The sequence below is a fragment of the Hevea brasiliensis genome, chromosome 2 (assembly GCF_030052815.1).
Source record: "Hevea brasiliensis isolate MT/VB/25A 57/8 chromosome 2, ASM3005281v1, whole genome shotgun sequence".
Lineage (NCBI taxonomy): Eukaryota > Viridiplantae > Streptophyta > Magnoliopsida > Malpighiales > Euphorbiaceae > Hevea > Hevea brasiliensis.
Window position 1 is genome coordinate 112,896,340 of NC_079494.1, and position 19,779 is coordinate 112,916,118.

General features: G+C 34.0%; 1 protein-coding gene across 1 annotated transcript; it reads right to left on the reverse strand.

Annotated features, from left to right (window-relative positions):
- Positions 1–10,085: 10,085 nt before the first annotated feature.
- Positions 10,086–14,149, reverse strand: LOC110659234 (probable beta-D-xylosidase 2). Its single transcript, XM_021817102.2, has 7 exons — positions 13,659–14,149; positions 12,690–12,968; positions 12,104–12,273; positions 11,922–12,019; positions 11,499–11,849; positions 10,981–11,394; positions 10,086–10,858 (listed from the first exon to the last, which is right to left on the reverse strand). The coding sequence occupies exons 1-7, from the start codon at positions 14,052–14,054 to the stop codon at positions 10,254–10,256; spliced, it is 2,313 nt and encodes a 770-aa protein (XP_021672794.2). The 5' UTR covers positions 14,055–14,149; the 3' UTR covers positions 10,086–10,253.
- Between the last annotated feature and the right edge of the window lie 5,630 nt (positions 14,150–19,779).

Sequence of the window (19,779 nt, forward strand, 5' to 3'; positions counted from 1 at the left end):
TATGTGGCCTATAGAAGTAGAAGACTGCGACCCTAACCCCTATAGAAATTAAAAAAAAAAAAAAAAGAAGCTCCAAAATTTTGTCACCGGGTGTATCCAGTGAATTTCATGATTGTGACCGGATATTAGCAATGACCCATCACGGGTCCTCGGGTTCAACTACCGGAGAAAAGATAAGACGCCAGCAAATTGCCCCAAAAGTAAGTAAAGACTGACCAGGAGGGTGTAAGAAAACTCTACAGTTATTAATTTCCGGTGACATTGAAATTACCTATTTGCCCTTCTAGTCCAAAGGGATCAGTCAATTTATTGTGGGTGAACAGGCCCTGCATGCGATCGGCGATCGATCCCCCCTTTTACAGGGTCAGAAACCTGCTTTATGTTTTACTTATTACACTCTTGCTTACATTCTCTCCTTATTCTTCGCCTTTACTTTGCTTTAATTTCTCCCATATTAAAGCAATTGCTTTAATGATTGATTTCTTCCCTCCCACATAAACTCCGAATAATCAATCGAGTAATCATATTAATTTTTTGATTTGGAAATTAAATTAAATTATTACAAATTGTATCAATTATCCAATCAAAATCTTTATTATGCCAAAAAAATAACTATTTCGTTTTGAAGTATGATTACACGTTAAACACTGTCCAAAAGCCAAAAAAGGGTGATTAAAAAGATTGGGGATATGATGGTAAACAGGGAAAAAGAGGAAGGAGGAATTAGTAATTTTAATTTGGGTTGAGGAGCATATTTACAAGATGGAAAAGAAACTCCTCTCACAAGGCACAGGAATCATGCTTTTCCTTTAGGGGGGATTGCTTTGCTTTTTATTTCACCCACATTGATTAATGAAGGCACATGAATATGGATAGCAGCCAGACGGGCTTGTCTTAAAGCCTCCATCTAACTTCCCTTTCCCTTGACCCCCCCCCCCCCCAATATTTCCCCACCGCCCCTTCTTTCTCCTCTCTCTCTCTCTCCGCAGGAGACTTCCTGCAATATTGTGCGCGCCTACAATCTCTAATTCCCTTGCCACGTCATCAATCTTGCTTCGCTGGTCTCCACGTGGCTTCACTTGATTGTAGACCCCACGTTACAAATGGACAACTGCTATGTCCAGATCAGCCTTTAGTTTTGGACAATGCTCTTGTCCTGCATTCTATTTGGGAACCTTACATTATTTTATGCACCATTATATTATCAATGATTTCTAGTGTTTCCAATAATGATCAAATTTGTATATATATGGCCAACACAAAAACAATCATCTATATATATAATTTCTACAATAGTGAGTCCCTCATTATTTGCCTCTAATTATCTTTTTCTAATTATGTCGTATAATTTTAATTTTTTACAATTTCAATAATCTTTTTATCAGTTGAAATTATCTCAATATTTTTTTCCCAGGTCCATTAATTGTAAGAATTGAACTTGTTTTTGTTAATGATTTACCTTAATCATCTTCTCCATGTTCACTAATCCACAGAGTTGTTGCATCAAAAGGTGCTTTGATAGCACTGCAATAATAATAGCCACACATTCATTTATGCCAAGAACGAATGATGATTAATCTTTATTTGTTGAAATGTTGGGTGAAAAACAACAGTAGTAAGAGGAAAAGATTCACCCATCGTTAACAAAAGCCATGGAAGAATAATATCCTCATCCTCCACGTATTAAAGCTCTAACAAACTCATAATTAGTAGATTAGTAGAGGAGAAACTAGAATAATAGCAGCATTACTATTATTATTATTTAACAAATTATTTTGCAGGCTCTTCTCTTGTATTGTGCATATCACTGAGGTCCTACAAGTTACTTGGGTTGATGTTTATGTTCCCATAAGTTTGGGACCATTGGACCCCCTGGACAAGTCATCTTCTACAAGGATTGGTTTCTTGTATTAACATAGCTGCAGCGCTTGTACAGCTAAGGATTCCAAGTTGTAGAAACGAGGGGGCCTTATATTTTGATAAAGACATATCCCAATTCATTGGTAGAAATCATCAATGGACGAAACAATATTTGCATATTGGCGTAAAGGGTCCACCTGTGATAAAAATTTGAACAATTTTTAGGTATCCCACTTTATGTGAATTGAATCATTTCCCAATTTTCCCTACACATGATCCCATGACCCATTTCAATTAAGGACATGTATTTTCTTCTTTATCATCTTCATCTTTATTCTCATCCTCTGTTGTGTTTGTTACTTTAAATGCATAGAAAAAAAGAAAGAGAATATAATTACTAATTAACTTTTTCAGGGCATGTATCTTCTAGAATTTATTATTATTTCTTTTATTTTGAATGAAAAATAACGATCCATTCTTATTAACGGTGTCTTGTCTCGTCACTTAACCATTGTTTGTCTTTTTTACTTAAAAAAAAAAAAATGGGCCAGGAAGTAATTCAAAGAATGGGTTTGGGTGTCCTTGAAAAAATTAAGCTTGACGATTAAAAGGGCACATGCAAAACAGGAGACCAACATATCATGCATACAATATGGGGGCTTCTGTGGAGGACACATGCTGTGTCTTTAGAACCAGAATTTGACTATATTTACTTAGGGCAATAAACTTCCTTATTACAATCCCTTGTTGAAAGGACAATATATAGATATGCCCTTATTATTCTTGGACACAGCTTGATACTCCTATAATTGGTGCTGTTCTCCTAACTGCCTTTTGTTCTCATTCCTTGATCCTCTATTATTTATTTATTCCCATTGTTAAGCTCAGAACCAATTAAAATTATTTCTACAATTTAAAAATAAGTATTCGGAGAATTTACTAATTATTATCCTGCATAGCATCCATCTATATGAGGTAGGTAATTACAAATGAAATATGCATTAGGATGCTTAATTAATTAATTAAAACACATTATTGCTAATGCATAATCAATTTAAAAGCCAACCTGATTACAATCAAAGAACAATTCTGCAACATAAATTAAGAAAAATAATTAAAGGATGGATAAAAAAAAAAGGGACAGCATCATGGGATCTCTCTTAAGCCAAAATTAGCAGCATAACTAATTATTTTTTAATTAGTGATTAAAAATAGGTATTTATGGGAGACGCTCTCATTCTGTAGACATGTTTGTATAAAAGGTGGCAAAAATGTGACGTGAACTCCGAAAGATTCCTAATTTATTTTACAAGAAACACACAATTAGATAAGGTTAATGTTCTTATATGTAAGTATAAGCTATAAGGGGGTGGTTTTGACGGCTTAATATTAGGCTTATTATAATTGGATTATAGCCAATGGTGTGTTATAAGATTAGGTCTGTCCATTCATCACGATTCCCCCAATGTAAAACTCTCTTTTCAAAAGCTTGCACAAAAACCCTCCTCCTGCAGTATAATCAGAGAAGCACGTGTCTGTGGATCAAATTTCACGTGGGGGGGAGAGAACCCATGTGCCCCTCTCTGTCTCTGTGAATGGCGAAGTTAATTAGTGCTTGGTTTATAAGGCTTCAAATGGCCAACAAGGCCGGCCTATTTGAAATTTTGAATTAATAAAAAAGGAGGGCATGCATGAAAGGCGTGAAATGCATAAATAATTTTTTTTTTTTGAAATTGTGAAATTTGCCACAAATTGCTGAAAAACGTTACGTGGCAAAAAATGCATTTAAAAGGGATTTCTTCGCATGGTTTGAAGAATCAAAAGTTGGCGCCTTGAATGTTTTTATATATTAAAAAATCAAGGAAGAAAGATGGATGAGTTTAACTCCATATTATTTTAAAATTTTAATTAAAATTAAATAACTAAATAAATAAAGTCTGAATCAGCGCAGCAGCAGCTTTCATATTAAATGCCAAACTCCTAAGAATTGATGTTTCCAACCGTTCAACCATCTGCCTCTCCTAACTGTTTGCTCTCTGCCAAACCCAAAATTAAATACATTTAAATTGATCTCACGCTTCCCATTTAAAGTTTAGTGGAGTGCGACTACAGCAATTTATTATTATTATTTTTTTTAACTCTTTTAACAAGGAGAGACACTGACTGATGCGAATTTCTACTAATTTTTCAATGCTAAATAGTAAATATAAAACAAAAACTCAATTTACTATTAATATTCAAAATCTTTAATCATATAAAAAAATTATTTAGGTACATAATTGCGTATTTATTTTTATGTAATTGGGTCCAATTGATACTTATAATCTTATAGCTTTTCATTTAAATATCATTGAGTTAGAGTTTATTGATTAATTTATATTATTATTTATTTTTAGTTGACAAAGTCTAAATTTGAATATGTGCATTTCAGAAAACTGGAATTTGAGATTTTTTTTTTTGTGGGGAACTATATTTTATCATATAGTTGACTTATTGACTGGTATTACTTAATTACAATTTTATTACATTTATTCTTCATACAAAAAATGAATATTATATAAAAGAAGAACGTGCCACGTGTGGAAGAAGACAGGTTTGAGAATAAGTCTACCCAAGCAAATAAAATTAAGCAACAAGCCTTCATTTCACCAAGCACAAAGTCAAGGAAAGTTTGCAGGGCCACAGAAACGGGCCGGACGGCTCAGAATTCTGGAGCATTGACAAAGCTTCTCCAATGACAGGGGCCGGCAGGGCCATGCTCAACAGTTAGATTCGTAATTCATCACAATTTGTCATTTCACCCTCAGCAATTCTATTTTTATTAGCATTTTTTTTTCTCGATTAATAAAATAATCGATGCTGCATTCGGATCAATTAAATGAATTTGTTTTGAATCGCATTTGATTTTTTTTTTTTTCTTTATAAAAGTTAAGGTGAAATTCATATGCTTTTGATGTTCTTGACTGAGCAGCTCTTTCTTTCTTTTTGTTGGAAACATATATTACATATATAAGAAGAAAAATTAAATACTAAAGCAATCAGAAAAGAAAATTGATCTATGAGATAACAAAAGGTAAAACAGAGAAGAGAGTCTTGCAATTATTGGGGAACATGGAAAAAGGGATTTGTGCTCGAAGAGCTTTGCTCAGTTCTGGGTTCCTGATGGCTGCAGACGCCTATGGGGTTTTGGGAATCTTTTCTAACCATCCCCACTGAGTCAGCCTTTGTTAAGAACTTTTGTCCTTAAATGATGCTCAGAATAAAGGAAAGCTATATATTAAAGTTAAAAAAAGAAAAGGAAATTCTTTACATATAGTTCACTCTCCACCCTCCACATTCCCTTTGCTTACCAAAAATCTACAGGCACATAAGAAGTTTCAAAATTAAAAGAAAAAAGGAAAAAAGACATTCGCAATGTGGAAGAATTCACAATTACGTGGGGATTAGGCCTGATTAAAATTTGGTGTAGCTCATAACAAAGCTAGTAATACACTGGATTTATGTTTGTTGATGTGCTTAGTTTGTTGATATATGTTTAAATGAATTAACTAATATCTATCTATTAAAAAAAAAAAGAATAATTGCCGGGTCTACCCAATTGGACATTGCTCTTCCCTGCAATAATTAATAACTAAAAAGAAAGGTTAACATGACTGGGCTGGGAGTGAGATGATCAAAAGAGTGTGGAGGCACAAGTTTTGGATGGTACTAGCAAGTGGTACTTTGTTTATTGTCAGGATGATAATAGCTAGTACCTAGTGGCCGAGACTTTAGAGATTGGGTTCTCTGATTGGGTGCAGCTATTATCATTCTATTGGAAGTATATGTCAAAATCAGTGCCATACTGCTTAGATGATGTTTTTGTCTTGGCTTAGCAACTGCACATGCCAAACCCCAGTTATTAGCTCATGGGATCATCATTTTCAGACCACCACCCTATCAACAATTATCAAATCCCACATGCAACGTTCAATGTCTATATTTAGCCTTTTGCCTATCTCTCTACCTACTTTACAATGCCTTGTTTTGGCTACTCTTTCCAATGTGGGAAATGTTAATTATTTTATGATTGAATTCTGCAACCCTAACTTAAAACCTTCGAATTGGATGATCTAGGGCTTATATTCTTTCAGTACCCACTTAAATTTGATTGGGATAATCAAATTTTTTGTTTGAATCCTCCCAAAATATGTTTTTGCTGATAATATTCTCATATTTTCAAGAGCCATAATTTTTTTCCCCATTTTATCTGTTCGTTACTTGAATGTTTTTGGGTATTATCATTGGGGTTTGAGACTTATGAAACCCTACAAGATATGCGATTGGCAGAGATGGGGATTGCTATTTCCATTGAATCCATGACAACCATTTAAGAAGCTGAACCATCATTCTTCTTTAGCAATGTGTTACTAGCCAGATGTGCTCGCTCATTTCTAGATTTGACATTTGCCCACTACCTTTAGATTTGATATTTTTTGGTTCTACTATTTCAGATGTGTTGGTCTCATGAAATATTAGATAAAAAAAAATAATAATAAATTTTTATTACTTCTAAAATTTTTGCATTTAAAAAAAATTGATAATTTACAAATATAAATATGCGTAGTTGCACAGAAATTATTTGTTGCAAAGTTGAAGTGCTTGGTGTAAAAATAACTAGCTAGATAGCAAATAGTAGTAATAAATAAGGAATCCCAGGTCCTGATTCCTGAACCATTTCTTTCATGAGTGTTGAAAATAGAACCATTTCTGTCATGTGTGTTGAAAATAAAACCATTACTGTCATCAATTACATAGTTGAGCATGTGAAGTCTCTATCCCAGCCAATCCTCAGGACAACGGAAAGCCTGAGCTCCACATGAAAAGTCGGGTCTCCAAAAATATCGACAGAGGGGGAATATATAGCGTAGAATCAAATGTATCATATATCACCTTCAGGTTGAGTAAAGAAGCAATGCTTGATCTCCAATGCTACATGCCATTACCAAAAGCTTTCAGGACCTGGCAAGTAACACCGAATGTTTAACATTTTTTTAATATGGAGACTATATACACCCATTGGAATTCTACGAATTCCAGACCTGTCCACGACGCGCATCTGCTTGATCACATCTATATTAATTTCAACCGTTTTTCTATTCCTAGCTGCAACTCTCACTTCTTCGAAGGCCACCAATTGCTTTTTTGTCGCCCAGAATGGTGCGGCAGGCGGCCTTGATCACCGTCCCATTGGCCGGACATTTTTTCCGTCTACTTCTACACCTAATGGACGCCTGTCCAATTTAACACTTTAATTTTGATTGCCTTTCCTGAAATTGATGCTGTTGGTGGTGTCCATAGAGAGAAACTCTAACCACGGTTGGGGCATTAGCTGCTGTGTTTCGAAATTTTTCGTAGCTCAATCCGTTTTCAACTGGGTACGCTAGTAACAAAACTGGGCCAGTATAGAAATTGTAGGTTCACCAGGGTCTTGATGGTCGCATATCCATGTTTGTCATTGGCAGGATGCAATGTAGCCTTGCGGGTACCACGTTACAGGCAGCTTGCCTCCTAAAATGCACATAAAAGGTTCATCTTCACTAACCAAAATTCTTAAAAAAAAAAAAAAAAAAGTGAGAGGGTGGGTAAAAACTATAAAGGTTGCACCCCACACTCCAGGCACGATATCAGCTGTTGCAGCAAGCAGCTCCACCAGCTCGGCCTGGTAGCCAGCCCAAAATGGCAGGAATTCGAGGATCCTTTTCGGTGAAAGACAAAGTCCATAGGCCCATTGACATCAAAACCAATACTATTGGACCTCTATAGGCCGCGACAACCTTATATATAAGCTCGTGTCGGCATCCCGATAGAAGAGGCCCAACTGTTTCTCTCCTTCCTCGATTGATTGATCGAGACCCATTACTAGCACCATCGCATCAGCTTGGCGCGCAGCTGCAATTGCTCTTCCAGATAGACACAGGCCACGTTGGTACGACCCATTTGGTGAGTTGTCTTTGCTTCTCTCCCGAGTCCGATTCCCTGGAGAGGAGTTATCTGCCGGCAATTCCTGGCACAACCCAGCACTTGCAGCAAGTATATATTTAGACGTAATTTAAATACAAATTTTTCCATATTCCCTGTTTGGATCGAGTGTAATATAATTTATTAATATATAATATTATATTATATTATATAATTTTTATTATTAATATATTTATAAAAATGATATGATATATGGTTTAATAATTTTTTTTATTTAATTAAATGGTGTGATATGATATAATAAATATAAAGATTATAAAAATATTTTTTTTACTGTTTTAAATATATGAAGAGTTGTAGAGAATTTATGATATGAAAGATGAAAGATTGACGCATGTGAAAAAGAAATTGAAAATGAGGAATAAAAAGTATTTCTAAATAAAAAAAATAGGATATAATTGAAATTTTATAAATTATGTAAGCATAAAATTAAATTGTAAAAATTTTAAATTATCTAAAATAATCGATTCAGTAGTTTAAAATTGTAGTAAAATCATGATTAAGAAACTATTATTTTATAATTTAAAACAATCATTTCACAAATAAATAGTATTATCATACCTGACATTATGAAATCGTGGAAAACTATCATCCAAACAAAGTGGTTAATCATTATCTAGTATCACTGAATCCCAGACCCAAATTAGAAACTCCGTATCTTCTCACCACCATTCATATCCTTGAATCCCTAGTCGTGGAACCGGCACTGCATTGTTCACAAATAACTTAGTTTTGCATTGTTCACAAATAACTTAATTTTCTCTCTCAATATCAAACGTTCTAAGGTGATTTACTTTTATAATTTTACTAAGAAGTACGTCTCTTTATAAAGTTGATATATACATTTTTATTTTTGATAAAAAAAAATCCCTTACTCCGGCTTATTTTGGTTGCAAAACAACAATACCTTGGGTTTTTAATTTTTGGGTCACAATGGCATCTAGTTTGTAGAGAAACAACAATTACGGTGTATACGGTCAGTTTCGTCGTTTTCAACATATTTACCCTAATCAAATTTACCAAGTCAATTTGGAAAGTGTTGGCAATTGAAATCAACAAAATAAATTATAAAATTAATATCTTTGATTTTTACAATAAAATGAGTTTGGTTCCAATTAAGTTGGATTTGATAATTTGAGTAGTACTTTTTTAATTTTTTAGATTCATGCTATATTTTTTAAGGGTTTTGTAACTCAATATGCATACATTAAATTGAATAATTAAAATTATTAAAATTTATTAATTGAAAAAAATATAATTTAATATATTATATTTGAAATTAAACTTCTTAATAATAAGTTTCTACAAATTCATTCATACACTACATAAAATATTTACTTGCAATGGGAGTATTCATAATCCCTTTCTTTAATAAGCATCGGTTTGAAATTTTCAAAATCAAACTGAAATGTATTGGTTTACATAATTTCTAACCTATAATCAATATAACTCAAATGCAAGCCATTTTTATTTATTTTTAAAAGCAATTCTAAGTTAGAAATAAAACTAATCATATTGCGTAAATTTGTATGATTTTATTTTAGTAACATGATTTAATATTTATTTTTATATTTTATATTTTAAAATTTATTTCATAAAATTTTGTTAAATAATAAAATTTTAATTAATTGTATTAAATGCAATTAAAATTTTAAATAACTATATACATATATATTTGTTAAAATTAATTTAATTTTTTGAAATAAATATTTTTTTTTAAATATTCATTCATAAGAATGTAACAATATAACATATTTGCAGTATCATTGCAATTACAAAAAAAAAATTATTAAGAAAAATTCAATTATAGCAAATTTAATAAGAAGCATGTATCGTTTTAACAATAATAATAATAATAATAATAATAATAATAATAATAATAATAATAATAATAATAATAATAATAATTTAATTTCAAGTATTAATAAATAATTTTTTTAATAAGTGATATAATTTTGTAAGTGAATTAATATATTATTTATATTTTTTTTAAATTATATTAATTTCAGTCTAAAATGCAATGTGGATATATAGATTTACACACACACATAACTTTTGCATTTTTAAGTTATTTCATAGTCTAATTGTCACATTTGATTAGTGGAATAAGGTGGTAGGAATAATAAGTTATAATTATGTTGTGTGTTTGTTGGTAACTACATGAATGGGATTATCAGACAAGAGTATTGTGGCCAACAATAATGTAATCATCAAAACCAAGCAACTTGGATTGCATTTTCAAGGAATTAAAAAAAGAAAAAAAATCATGCAATGATAATATGATACTCCACTAATTATAATTCAAATTGAGGAGTATGCCTATAGTTTTGATTTAGAAAGATTGTGCCATCTCTACCCAAAAAAGGAGGAAACTAGGTTTTGATCACCCCCAGAACCAAGGGTTGAAGTGACACTGGGTGCATAACATTACCAATATGAAGACTATGTTCACCCATTGGAATCCTTCGAATCCCAGACCTATCCACAACACTCAGGTACTTGCACACATGTATGTTAATTTTCACTCTTTGCTGTGTCCCTGCAGCGACATGAACCTTCTCAAAGGCTACCAATTGCTTGTGTGGAACCCAATGTCCTGCCGGTGGTTTAGAGTAGACCAGCAATGTGTCAGTTCCATCCTTGGAGCCAACATTTTTCACGTCTACTTCAATTCCTAATGAAAGCCTGTTACATCTTGTATGTGTGACTCTAATTGCCTTCCCTGAGATGGTTGTGTTTCCAGAGCCACGGCGATGTCCATCGAGAGTTACTGAAATCATGGTGGGTGCACTAGCTATTGTGTGAACAAATATTGTATAGCTCAATCCATGTCCAAATGGGTACACCACTTTACCTTTATAGAATCTATAGGTTCTGCCAGGATACCCCTTTGATCGGCTTGATCTCATGGCCATCTCTGTCATTGGCAGATTTGTGATGTAATCTTGTGGGTACCACGTCATAGGCAGCTTGCCTCCTGGAAAAACACCAAGTAAACATGACTTAACATCATAGCTAGTTTAGTTAAAAATAAAAAAATAAAAAAAATCATAGCCAGTTAGCCACAATGCAATTAGCTCAATAGGACTTAAACCGAACCTGGGTTTGTCGTTCCAAACAGGACATCCGCGATCGCAGCTCCACCGGATTGGCCAGGATAACCAGCCCATAATATGGCAGAGATTTTGGGATCATTCATAGCGAAAGACACATCAATGGGCCCACCAGACATCAAGACCAAAATGGTTGGACCTTTAGAAGCCATTGCAACCTTAGATACAAGCTCCTGTTGGCGTCCTGGGAGAAGAAGCCCAGCCCGATCTCTGAACTCTGCCTCCATGGACTGGTCAAGCCCCATCACTAGAATTGTTGCGTCGGCTTGGCTTGCAGCGTTAATAGCTCCACCAAATCGCTGGTCACTTACACAGCTCACATCTGCACAACCCTGCTGGTAAATTGTCCTGGCATAGCTTCCCATTCCTTGAAGAGGCGTAATATATCCACAAGCAACGCCTAATGAGCCCAAAAACATGAAAATTGTTAAACCCCATTTTCTATCGTCGCTGCAAATCAAGGCACCAGATTGGTAGCTAGGGCCCAAGTTAGTTAAAACTTACCAGCATAATTCCCAATCATAGTAACAGTGACATTAGCATTAGGCCCAATGATGGCAATGGTGCGATAACGGCGAGTGGACAATGGCAATGTAGGACCATGATTATTCAAAAGAACAATGCCTTGTCTAGCTGCTTCAAGGGCTAGCCCTTGGTGAGCCGGGGTGCAAACGTCTTTTGGACCAAGGTTCCCATATGGCTGCACTGATGGCTCACCGTCAAACATCCCCAGCCTCATCTGGACAGTTAGCGTATTAAACAAAGCACCATTTATGTCAGCCTCACTTACAAGGCCTCTTTTAACTGCATCCTCAGTGTGTATCCCAAGGAATGGACCACAGTCCAAATCCAAACCTGTAAGATAACCAAAATTGTTAGTGGCCCACCCGATTAGAGATTCAACTTGTCCAACATAAGATAACTAGCCTGCTTTGATGGCATCAGCAGCAGCCTCTTCAGGAGTTGATGTATAATGTTGCTTATCATAATAAACGCCAACGGAATCACAATCTGAAACTATGTACCTTTTGATAACATTGAAAGAGTTAATTTGATCAAAATGCCGATTAATAATGATGTACATGAGAATCATGTGGTATGGCAATTACCCATTGAGGCCCCATTCATTGCGTACTGTCCTCCGCAAGAGATTAGGATCAGCACAAGTTGGGATGCCATTTACTTGGTTATAGGAGCACATCACACTCGCCACCTTTCCTTCCTTCACACACATCCTGAATGGTACATCAAATGTGTCCTCAATGTCCTGCTTGCTTACCTGTTGAGGGTATAGCACGTAAGGCACGTGAGCTTATATTATCTAAAATTATATATTTTACTACTAAGATTAGGTAGGAGATCAAGTTGTGAACAGACCAAAGCTCTGATCAACATGTTAATAATGATACGTAGAAGTACAGATAAAGCAAAAAAAAAAAAAAAATCGAAAGCGGGAGTAACTTTCCTTCTAAAATAAAGAAGAGAATAACTTTAGACATACCAGACAATGGGATGAGAAATTATCGGTCTAAATTTGCAGCTCATGCCGCCATTTGATTGAATTTGATATATATATTTATTTTAATTTGATAATACAATATTTTATTTTTTCTTCTCCACCCACATTCTCGCCTCTGACAAATTGACAGTGGCTTTCAAATAAATGAAGAGCTGCAGAGGCAACATGAAATGTACCTTAGCATTAAAGTGGAACCGATCCACTCCATTCCAATTATCGAGGTCGTAGGCTGTGAAGTGCTTACAACAAGCAGCAACCTTCAACCGTTCACCATCGTTTCCTTGGAGACCTCTAACATAGTTGGCTGCATATGTACCGACTACTAAAGGATCTTCTCCGGGAGTCTCCTGTCCTCGGCCCCACCTTGGGTCTCTGAAAATGTTGACGTTTGGGCTCCAATACGTGAGCCCACCCATTCCACCGTTGTACATTGCTCTTGCTTCATCTGACACAACCTGCACACACACACCTCCACTTTAGCGTCTATTTTCATATATAAATCCGCAACTTGGCTTTTTATGTGCGAATAATAATAGTAATAATAAATTAATTAAAGTGATAATAAAAAAAATTAAAATTCAATTCTGTTAAATCACCCCGCTATATAAAGTGAAAAGCTTCAGCTCTTTAAAAAGAGATAAAGATATAGTTTGGCTTAATTTGTAGTTTTCCAATACCATATTGTATGTGATCACAAATTGAGGAAGGCCATTGATTTAAAAAGTTTGGCACGTTAATTATTACAGTAAAAATATCTAATAATCTAATTATCTAAGAAATTTATGGCATGCAATTATGTTGTAAATAATATAATTTTTATGCAATAGATATAATGATTTTTGGCCCACAAATACAATATATAATTGAGTTTTTGGTTTGTCGTAAGATACGATTTGGTTCCTTCATTATTTGAATGACCTAAAGCATGAAATTGCTACATAAAGCTACAGGACAAACAAGGCATGATGCGCAGGCTGGGGTGTGCTTTAAAAAAAAGTTTAATTAGCTTTCTTTCCCAAGCAGCAAAACTGTACCATAACACATACTTCATAGCAAAAAGAAAAGAAAACAACAGAATATAATAGTAGTAAATTAATAAATACGTTATAATTAAATTTATTGCATGATCGAGTTGAAAATCTCACCCGTCCAATTGCCTCCCACAGTGTAGTATTAAAAGAAGCAGCGGTAGTGATCACTTGAGGGAAGCTAGTGGCCCCAGGGAAGCCCGCACCGAACTTGGTCCCTGGACCTACATTGGAAACCCCATGAAGAGCCTCAGACCACCATTCATAGCCGTCAAGCCCAAGCCGGGAAACTGCAGCAGCATTATTAACTAGCAACCCAACCTTCTCTGACAATGTCAACCTGCCAATGAGGTCCTTAACTCTATCCTCTATGGGCAACTTCGCTTGGCAAAAGGGCAAGTTCCTCGTCACTTCATCTTTTGGGTCGCAGGCAAATGGCTCCAGGGCCTTGCTGGTGTGCCAAGAAAAACCCAAGAAGAGAAGCGAGAAAAAAATGAGGGGTGCGGAGACCATGTTGTGGAAATTAAACAATGGTTAAGATATTTTCAATGAGCTAGGATGGAGGATAAGGGAGGTGAAATTGTAGTGTATATATAGGCGCGCAACTCGAGTGATGATGTAAGAGAACGACTTTGATGATTAGATACCCATGTTGCCATTTGGCTGTTTTGAAGACACAATATGGTAAGCTCTTTTCTTCTTTTTGGGTGGTGGGCACAGAAATGAACTTGTTAGATAACTTCCTCACCTGCCGTTAGACTCTTGGGGTCCCCTAGGTTATGTGCGAAGTGGGGTTATGTGAAGTGACAGGTGGCATGTTTTTATAGGGGCTCGGTATACAATAAAAGTGGGTCCTGGGTGATCAATCAGTTGGAGGTTAGATTTAGATCATCCAATTGACGAAATGTGGTACTATATAATAATAATATTTTCTCATATTTGCTTAATCTACAATTTTTCTTTCTTCTAGTGGCTGGTAAGCATAAAATTTTGGATTATTAATTGGGAGATAAGATCAAGTGGACTAAATAGTACCAGAAATCTTTGATTTTGTTATTGCAGACAGTAGATCCAGTGAATTGATCTGCATGATAGGGAGACCCACTTGAGTTTTTATGGTTTGAAGAGTTCTTGATTATGTATGAGGATCATGGGGATCGTGATTCCTCAGAGTTAAATGTAGCTTCGCTTGAAAGAGAAGAGAGTTTACGGACTCAGAAGCTCTCTCTGGCTCTCTCTAGTCTCTACTAAGTACTAATGTATACAGACAGGGAGAAGTTGAAATTTAAATAGTTGTATTATCAGACGAAAGATAAAAATAAAAGTATTACTTTTTTCATAACTTTCTCGAAAAATATATATTTAAATAAAAGTAACATTTTTAAATTATCTATTTCCAACTTGTAGCCTTTTTAATTTAATCTTCCACTGCATTTTGCCCTTTTCCATTATAGGTTCTATGGATTTGGAGCATGTGGATCAGCCATTTGTTGGGTGATGAAGTAGAAGAGAGGTTGTTAAAATGTGGCATGATAATGAGGTAGAAGAGCATTAATTAGAAAGAGTTAATCATGAAGGCTAAGCTGTACTGGGGACGTACCTACCGGAATGATGAAATTGAGAAAGCTTTTTGAAGCAAATTGATATGAACACCATTGAGGTGGCAAATAATTATTAAGAAAGAAGGGGTCTCTGTATGAATGATGATTGGTTACTTGCACATCATGAACCTAGCGAATTAAAGTTATCATCTTCTCACCTCAGCTTCAACAATTCAACCAATCTTCATTTTTCCTTCTTTCTTGCCTATTTGTTTCTTGCCAGTCATACCCATCAAAAAATGAAACCCGTCTTGAGGGTGGGCAATTGGTGCGTTTGGGCCTATGTGGTCTTATAGAACTGACCCCAAAGCCCAACAAATTTGTCCATCTACCATTTGTTTCGCTCCACAGTCGACACTTTCATTTGGGCCTTCTCTTCCTCTTTAGGTAATGCATATATTTTACGGAAAAAATCCTCTCGAGTTCTTTATTGCCTAAGAACTGACCTTTTCTTGAATTTATTACCTAAGAATTTTTTTAAAAAATTTATTACGGAAAAATTTGTAAAATTTATTGATTATTAAAATTTATTTATTTTTATTAATTTTACTACTTTCAGTTGATTAATTTATTTAAAAGTTTAATTGTCCCTTTCAAGTTTCACCTGTTTCTTCCCTCTACCTAGTCTCTCCATCTGTTGCGTTCACTGAATCTAGGGTAATTATCAATGAATTACTTATTAATCGTGCTTTGGCCATATTGTTTCTGCATGTGCGACTTGGGCTAATAGGGGTTTCAGTTCTGCTGAGAAATTTATTGGCAATTTGGCATTGGGTTTGTGTAATTGTGATTCTGTGGTTATTGTTGATCTAAATTTTAAGGTCAAAGGTCTGGATTTTTAGCCACTCTTTGATTTTCTTGCTATATCAAATATAAGATATAAGGCTATGTTTAGTATAATAGAATGCAATCCACCATATAATACAATCAAAGCAATCAAAGTTGTAACTTAATGCATTAATATATATATATATATATATATATATATATATATATATATATATATATATATATATATATATATATATAATCAAATTACTAATAAAATTTCATATATAATATTATTTTATTAAATATTATTTTAATTTTAAATTATCAATATTAAAATAATGATAATGTTTATAGTGATTGGTTATCAGGTGATAGTTGTAGCTAAGTGGCGGCCGGTTAGGGACGGTGATGATACTGATAGTGGCCAGGTGAGGGTGATGGTAGTTGTATAACAGTTAAATAGTGGTGATAGTAATAATAGTGGTGATAGTATTAAATATAAATGAAATAAATTAAATAACGTAATCATGTTATATCCATTTTTGTGTATAATTATTATTATTTTATTGGTAATATAATTGATTATATTATATAATTATTATTTTATTATATTAATTTTTTTATTAAATGAAATAATCATGATTATATTACAGTTTTTATTACATTGTGTAGACATATATTCTAAGGCCTAAAGATTGCTGCCGAGAATCCTAAAGCTTGATGAGCATTATTGTATGACACATTGTTTGGAACTAGCAAGAAATTTGGATTGCTTACTTTTGATGTTTTTCCTATATAAATTTAGATTATAAATTTTATGAAAAATCGAAACTGAATTGAAATATTTTAATTTAATTTGATGTACATTCTAATTTTAATTTGATTCAATACTTCTTTTTATTTAATTCTATTTAGTATGATTTAAAATCGAATCAATTGAACACACAATTATAATTTAAAAAATTTTATACAATAAATTAAAGTCAATAAATGATAGTATTATGATTTCTTAATGAAAACTAATTGGTGCAATTAACCCAAAACTAAGAACAGTCTCCATTAGAGAGTTCTTTCATGGATTTAATCTAGCATGGGGCATATGATCATAATCATTTATATGATAACATATTTATAATGTACGTACATGACATTGTACTAACAGTTAAACGCTCACTATATAGTTTACCACCTATTAAAATAACACATAAGGAAACAAAAACAATCTATATGAGAGAAAAGAAATGAAAAGAAAACTTTTCACACTATTAGATAAGCAAGTTCGTAATTTCTTAATTATCCAACAAATTAAGCAGATATAATTTCATCGTGGCTTTGCCACAATTGACAAGATAACAAACTCCACAAATGACAACAAATATCTGACGTAGCATATAGCGTGTAGAGATTATCATAAGAACAAATCTCTAAAGAGTAACAAAGGTTTAATTCAACACCTCGAGAAGAAAGAGATAAAAGTAAAGCAAAGAAATTTTATTGAAAATTGAAGAAATAAATAAAGTTATAAAATCTGAATATAATAAAGGGTATTTATAGGGTTTGATAATTCTAAACCAATTAGGATAAGATAACTATTATTTAGGAGTTTTAGATAAATATAAATACAATAGAAAATCATTTAGTTAAACATAAATAATAGGAAATCTAGATAGAATAGGAAAATAACTAATCCTAATTGAAATTGGATAACTAATAAATATTCTTATTAAAATAAAATAAAATAAAATAAATTTAAAATTTAAATGCTCTGCATCATTCACCCCCACTTGAAAAAGGACTTGTCCTCAAGCTAGTTTCTGGATACTCAAGTGCACAATTAGGTAGGTACGAGTACAAATCAGCTATATTGAATGTCTTGAAAATGTTTCCCATCCAATACGGAAGATCGATAGCATATGCATTGTCATTAATCTTCTCAGTGATCTTCAATGGATCATATTTCCTTTGTTTAAGCTTATGGTGTCCCCTAACAGTCCTTGCTTTGCTCATAAACACCATGACTTCATCTCCCACCTTAAATACTTTGAATCTTCTATGTCTATCTGCAGCTTCTTTGTGCTTTGCATTAGCTTTCTCAAGCCTTTTCTTCATGTCCTCTTGAACTGATCGCACTTGTTCAAGAAGATTTCCAGCAGCTACACTCAAACTTGGAACCTTTGGAAGCTTTACCAAGTCTAAGGCATGATTAGAAACCTTAGTGTACATGATAGAGAATGGAGTTCTTCCCGTAGCATTATGGACAGCATTGTTGTAAGCAAATTCAGCTTGTGCTATGGCCAAGTCCCATTGCTTTGGCTTATCCTTGCAAATGCTCCTTATCAAATTCCTCAATGTTTTGTTCACCACTTTTGTTTGACCATCAGTTTAGGGATGTGCCGTGCTGCTAAACTTTAATGAAGAATCAAATAATATCCACAAAGTGATCCAAAAGTCGCTCAAGAACTTAGTGTCACGATCAGATGTGATGGTCTTTAGCACTCCATGCAAGCGTACAACCTCCCTAAAGAATAGTTTGGCTATAGAAGTCGCATCTGTTGTCTTCTTGTAAGGCAGGAAATGTGCCATTTTAGAGAACCTGTCAATAACAACAAAAATCGAATCCATGCCTCATTGAGTTCATGGTAAACCCAACACAAAGTCCATTGATAGGTCCTCCCATATGGCATTTGACACGGGCAAAGGCATGTATTTTGTGTTTGTCCTTTTTATGTTTGACACACATGACATCTAGAAACAATGCGAGTCATATCCTTCCTTAATTTAGGCTAATAGTATCTACTTTTCATAGCTTAAATGGTCTTATCCCTTTTAAGATGTCCTGCTAAGCCACCTCTATGCAAATCCCTAATGACTTTCTCATGAATAGATGTACAAGGAAGACAAAGTTGTCCACCTTTCATGAGATAGCCATCATGCATAAAATAATCATCATGAGGCTGGTTTAGCATATAGTTCCCCCATACTTCTTCAAAATTCTCATCATCCACATATAAATCTTTCAAATGCTCAAATCCTTCAATCTCCACACTAAGGGTTTTAATCAAGGCTACCCTTCGACTTAAAGCATCAGCTACTACATTTTATTGCCCTGGTTTGTGAATCAACTTGTATGGGAACTTATCCACAAAAGCTAACCACCTAGCATGCATATCATTCCTAATTTGCTTTTGGCTTCCTAGGAATTTCAATGCTTGGTGATCGGTATAAAGTATAAATTCTTTTGCAATTAAGTAGTGTTCCCATGTCTTTAAAGCCCTTACAACTGCATAAAATTCTTTGTCATAGGTAGACCATTTTCTCCTAGGCTCACTCAACTTCTCACTAAAGAAGGTAGTTGGTTCTTTTTCTTAAGAAAGCACAGTGCCAATTCTCACACCACAAGCATCACATTCAACTTTAAATAATTTCTCAAAGTTAGGAAAAGCTAGCACAGGTGCTGTATATAGCTTTTCTTTAATTAAGGCAAAACTCTTTTGTTGTACGAAAATCCGCAAGTATACGGGTCGTCTCAAGTAATAAAGTAATGAATCAAGTATCGTTCCCACGAGGATTTGCTGTTTGATTACTAAACTATGAATGAAGCGATTATTTGGGCTAATGATTAATGAATAAATGGTAAATGTAAATGAGCAAGGTAAATTGATTAATCTAATTGAAATGGGTAAAGAGCAAACAAATAAATTCTAATTCTAGTTCCCAATTAAACTAAAATTAACAATGGGTAATTTAAACGAAAGTCTAATTATGGTAAAAGTGATTCCAGAGTTGGGGGTTTATGCATAAATTAATTGGGATTTGTCTAGGGCATTCCAATTTTTAGGGAAAAATAGAGTTTGAAGGAAATTGAT

Coding starts and splice junctions, on each gene's coding strand:
- LOC110659234 (XM_021817102.2), bottom strand. CDS start 14,054: ATGGTCTCCGCACCCCTCATTTTTTTCTCGCTTCTCTTCTTGGGTTTT. Junction 12,969..13,658: donor TGTGGGAGGCAATTGGACGG/GTGAGATTTTCA, acceptor GTGTGTGTGCAG/GTTGTGTCAGATGAAGCAAG. Junction 11,395..11,498: donor TATGATTGGGAATTATGCTG/GTAAGTTTTAAC, acceptor TGGGCTCATTAG/GCGTTGCTTGTGGATATATT.